Genomic DNA, 5,596 nt, shown 5'->3' on the forward strand with positions numbered 1-5,596 from the left:
ACTGTATAGGGCCCTGACCCCGTGGGCAAAACCAACACCGGTGCCGTAGTCAGAGCTGCTTGAGCTTCTGAAAGCTCACCTCACACTCATCCGACCACCTGAACTGGGCACCCTTTGGGTCAACTGGGTCATCGGGGCTGCAATGACTGAAACCCCTCCATGAACCGACGATAGTAGCCTGCCAACCCCAGAAACTCCGAATCTCTGTAGCTGATGCTGGCCTAGGCCAGTTCTTGACTGCCTCTATCTTCTTTGGGTCCACCTGAATACCCTCTGCCGATACAACATGACCCAGAAATGCCACTGAACCCAACCAGAATTCACACTTCGAGAACTTAGCATATAACTGACTATCCCTCAGAGTCTGAAGAACCACTCTAAGGTGCTGCTCGTGCTCCTCCTGGCTGCGGGAGTATATCAATATATCATCAATGAACACTATCACGAATGAATCCAAATAAGGCCTGAACACTCGGTTCATCAAATCCATGAAAGCTGCTGGGGCATTTGTCAATCCGAATGACATAACCAAGAACTCATAATGCCCGCACCGAGTGCGGAAAGCTGTCTTAGGGACATCGGATGCCCTAATCCTCAACTGATGGTAGCCAGATCGCAAGTCAATCTTGGAAAATACCCTGGCACCCTGAAGCTGGTCGAACAAATCATCAATCCTCGGCAGTGGATACTTATTCTTGATCGTTACCTTGTTCAACTGCCGGTAATCAATACACATTCTCATTGACCCATCCTTTTTCTTGACAAATAACACCGGCGCACCCCAAGGTGAGACACTGGGTCTAATGAAACCCTTCTCAAGCAAATCCTGTAACTGTTCCTTTAACTCTTTCAACTCTGGCAGGGCCATGCAATATGGCGGGATAGAAATGGGCTGAGTGCCCGGAACCAGATCAATGCAGAAATCAATATCCCTGTCGGGTGGCATACCCGACAGGTCTAAAGGAAAAACATCAGGGAACTCACAAACAACGGGCACAGAATCAATAGAGGGAACCTCAGCACTGGAATCACGAACATAGGCTAAATAGGACATAGGCTAAATAGGCCAAACACCCCTTCTCGACCATACGCGGAGCCTTCACATATGATATAACACTGCGGGTAGAATGACCAGGAGTCCCTCTCCACTCTAAACAAGGCATGCCTGGTAAAGCTAAGGTCAAAGTCTTAGCATGGCAGTCCAAGATAGCGTGATACGGGGATAACCAATCCATCCCCAATATAACATCGAAGTCGACCATGTCTAAAAGCAACAAATCAACACGGGTCTCGAGACCTCCAATCACCACAACACATGATCGATGGACTCGATCAACCACGATAAAATCACCCACCGGTGTAGACACATAAACAGGAATACCCAATGCATCACTAGGCATGATCAAATACTGGGCAAAATAGGATGACACATACGAATACGTAGACCCCGGATAAAACAACACTGAAGCATCTCTATCACAAACCAGAATAGTACCTGTAATGACTGCATCTGAAGACTCCGCCTCTGGCATGGCTGGAAGAGCATAACATCGGGGCTGGGCCCCACCACCCTGAACTGCCTCTCTGGGACGGCCTGCTGCTGGCTGGCCTCCACCTCTAGCGGACTGAGCTCCACCTCTAGGACCTCTACCTCCACCTCTAGCACCTCTACCCCCGCCTCTAGCTGGCTGGGCGATCTATGGAACATCTGGTGCCTGAATCATAGGACGGGGTCCCTGCTGCTGTGGAGAACTGCTCGAAGCTCGAGGGCAATACCTAGCAATATGCCTCGTGTCGCCACAGTAAAACAAGCCCTCAGCGAACGGCCCTGGAAACTCTGAAGCGGCGGTGCACTGATAGGTGCTGGTGGTGCACTGTGAGGCTGCTGATCGGAATAATGCGGCTGAGAACCACGACCACCTGAAATACCATGGGAGACCTGGAGCGCTGACTGGAAGGACCTAGGAGGATGACCCCTATCATACGAATCTCTGACTCCAGATGAGGCACCACTGAATCGGCCTGACTGACGGGGCCTCTTATCTGCCCTATGACCACCCCCTTGTGACAATACCATCTCAATCCTCCGGGCCACATTGGTTGCCTCCTGAAAGGATATCTCGCTCCCAGCCTCTCTAGCCATCTAGAGACGAATAGGTTGAATGAGTCCATCAATAAACCGTCTCACTCTCTCCCTCTCAGTGGGGAGTATAACAATAGCATGGTGGGCAAACTCAATAAACCTGGTCTCGTACTGGGTGACCGTCATGGATCCCTGATGGAGACGCTCGAACTGCCTCCGATAGGCCTCTCGCTATGTAATTGGGAGAAACTTCTCCAGAAATATATGCGTGAACTGCTCCCAGGTCAAGGCTGGAGATCCTGCTGGCCTAGCTAAACAATAATCCCTCCACCAAGTCTTGGCGGATCCAGACAACCGGAATGTAGCGAAATCAACCCCATTGGTTTCAACAATACCCATGTTCCGAAGAACCTCGTGGCAACTGTCCAAATAATCCTGAGGATCCTCGGTAGATGCACCGCTGAAGGTAGTAGTGAAGAGCTTAGTGAACCTATCCAACCTCCATAAAGCATCGGCAGACATAGCTGCCCTATCACCGGCCTGGGCTACCACACCCGGCTGAGCTGATCCAACTGGATGAACTGCTGGAGTCTGAATCGGGGGAACTCCCTGCTCTGGAGTACGAGTAGCAGGAGTCTGGGCCCCTACTCCAGCCTGAGAGACGGTTGGTGCTACAGGAAGCAAGCCCGCTCGGGTAACATTCTCCATGAGACCCACCAATCGGACCAGAGCGTCCTGAAGAACTGGGGTAGCAATAAACCCCTCGGGGACCTGAGCTGGGCCCACCGAAACTGCTGGGGCTGGGGTCGGAATCTCCTCGTCAAAGTCAACCTGAGGCTCCGCTACTGGTGCTGCTGCTCGGGGCTGAGCTCTGCCCCTACCACGGCCTCTAGCACGGCCTCATCCTCTGCCCCTAGCGGGAGCTGTCTGGGGCTCGGACTGCTGATCGGAAGATAAGGAAGCGCGTGTTCTCGCCATCTGCGAAACAACAGAGTAGAAGTTCAATTAGCGTTGAGAAACCAAACCGCACGACAAGAAAGAACAATGTGAAACTTTTCCTAACTCGGTAGCCTCTGGGGGATAAATACAGACGTCTCCGTACCGATCCCTCAGACTCTACTAAGCTTGTCCGTGAGTTGTGAGACCTATGCAACCTAGAGCTCTGATACCAACTTGTCACGACCCGAAATCCCCACCCTCGGGAGTCGTGATGGCGCCTACTCGTGGAAGCTAGGCAAGCCAAGAACAGTCGCAAACATCATCCTAACTCATTTTACCCATGATGAAACAATTTAAATTGTAGATGCATAAGCAATTAAAATACTGCGATTAATAAAAGATAGCGGGAGTTTGAACTGAAAATATAGCAGCGTCTAAACATCAACACAAGCCTCTACCCAGCACCTGGTGTCACAACGTTTCGCGGACCATCTAAGAATGCTAAATACAAAGTCTGAAACAAAATGATAAAACTCTGTCTCGGTACAAAGGAAACAGGGCAGAAAAGGGATAAAAGAGATGTCGGGCCTGCGGACGCCTGCAGGACTACCTCGGGATCTCGTGGACTGAAGGACTGCTCCCTGGCCTACTGCTGTGCACCGTAAGCTGCTCCGACACCTGGATATGTGCAAAAGAGCACAGAGTATAGCATCAGCACAACCGACCCCATGTGTTGGTAAGTGCCTGGCCAAACCCCGGCGAGGTAGTGACGAGGCTAGGACCAGACTCCAGATAAACCTATACATATATATATATATATATATACAATACAACGAAGAGGCAAACAGAAATAAACAGTTAAAACTGGGGAGGGAACATGCTTCAGGGGTAACAGATATAAATAGAATATCAGGAATAATAGAGGAGAAATCTACAGTCTAGCTTCTAACACGAAAATAAGAAATAAAGACAATTTTCATGTTCAGCTCATCTTGTTGCAGGCGTGCAACCCGATCCCATTTTATCAACTCGTGGTAGGCGTACCACCCGCTCCCATTTCATAAAATCTTGTGGTAGGCGTACCACCCGCTCCCATTTCAATCCATCACAACATAACAAAATAATCCCGGCTAGGGGACAAAATATCAAATCAAATATCCCGACAAGGGAGAGTCAGCTATAACTAATCTTATGCAACTTCTACTTGACCCAATTAATACCAACACTCAGTCATAACTAAAGTCCACGGAAATAAACTAAATCCTTGCTCAGTATCGAGAATCATCAATCAAGCTTTCATAGAATCCATTAGGAATACAAGAATTATCAATTTAAGACCCACGGTCATGCTCGACACCAACGTATAGATACTCGTCACCATGCCAATACGACGTACTCGACACAAAACAAATAGCAAATAAGACTCAACTCCTAATCCCTCAAGCTAAGGTTAGACCGAACACTTACCTCAAACTTCCACTCCCAAATCAATCCTCAACAACCGCTTTCCCTCTCGAATTCGGCTCCAAATCAATCAAATCTATACAATAATGACTTCAATACATCAATAAATGCTAAACAATACGAACCCAATGCCTAATTATAGCTTCTCCATCATTTTTCCCAAAAACTCAAAATTGACCCCGGGCCCGCTTGGTCAAAACACGAGGTTCGGACCAAATTCATATCCCCCATTCACCCACGAGCCCGAATATATAATTTGTTTCCAAGTTCGACCCCAAAATGAGGTCTAAATCAAGAGAATTCAAAAAGCCCAAACTCTACCCATTTCCCCCAATTGCTACCCTAAATTACATGTTTTAGGCTTAGGAATTTAATAGATATTGATGGAAAATGGAGAAAACGAGTTGAAATTTACTAACCCAAGAAGTGTTGGTGAAAGAGAGCTTCAATGGATGCCTAAGGACCTTGGAGAAGAAGGGTTTGGTGAAGTCTTGTAAAAATCCCGAAATGGTTCTGTTATGGGGTTTTAAAAATAACTGGGCAAAATTGCCCTTCGCGTTCGCGGAAGGAAGGTCGCGTTCGCGAAGGGTAGACTTGACAAACCATCGCGTTCGCGATAGGGAGACTGAGAATGCGAAGAGAAAGGCTGGGGGGGTCTAGGATTTGTTCTACGCAAACGCGTGGGCTATCACGCGAATGCGATGAAGGAATCTGGCAAACTACGCGAACACAGTCAAAGGTATGCGGTCGCGAAGAGGAAAAGAGGGATAAGCCCTCAGGGTCAAAATAACACTACGCGATCGTGAGGGGATTGATGCGAACGCGATGAAGGAACAACATAAAGCTTCGCGAATGCGGAAGAGGCATCGCGAACGCGAAAAACAGAGGGACCTGCAACTACTGAAGCCATTTTCTGCAATTTTCCTAAGTTTGAAACCACTCCGAAACACCTCCGAAACACTCCCGAGCCCTCGGGGCTCCTAACCAAACACATGCACTAACTCAAGAATATCCTACGAACTTAACCGTGCGATCAAATCGCCAAAATAACATCATAAACTTCGAATTAAGCCTCAAATCCTTGATTTCTTCCAAATTTTCATAAAATAT

At 48.2% G+C, this 5,596-nt stretch overlaps 1 protein-coding gene across 1 annotated transcript in view; it reads right to left on the bottom strand.

The window, feature by feature from the left end:
• LOC109211242 overlaps nt 1–5,396 on the bottom strand; it is a 15,322-nt gene extending 9,926 nt beyond the window's left edge. Inside the window, exons 1-2 of the mRNA XM_019374749.1 lie at nt 5,283–5,396; nt 3,650–3,700 (exon numbers count right to left, since the gene is read on the bottom strand). Of these exons, the coding sequence (XP_019230294.1) occupies nt 3,650–3,700; nt 5,283–5,396 (165 nt within the window). The remainder of the gene's footprint in view (nt 1–3,649; nt 3,701–5,282) is intronic.
• Between the last annotated feature and the right edge of the window lie 200 nt (nt 5,397–5,596).

Source organism: Nicotiana attenuata, unplaced genomic scaffold (genome assembly GCF_001879085.1).
Source record: "Nicotiana attenuata strain UT unplaced genomic scaffold, NIATTr2, whole genome shotgun sequence".
NCBI classification, from domain to species: Eukaryota; Viridiplantae; Streptophyta; class Magnoliopsida; order Solanales; family Solanaceae; genus Nicotiana; species Nicotiana attenuata.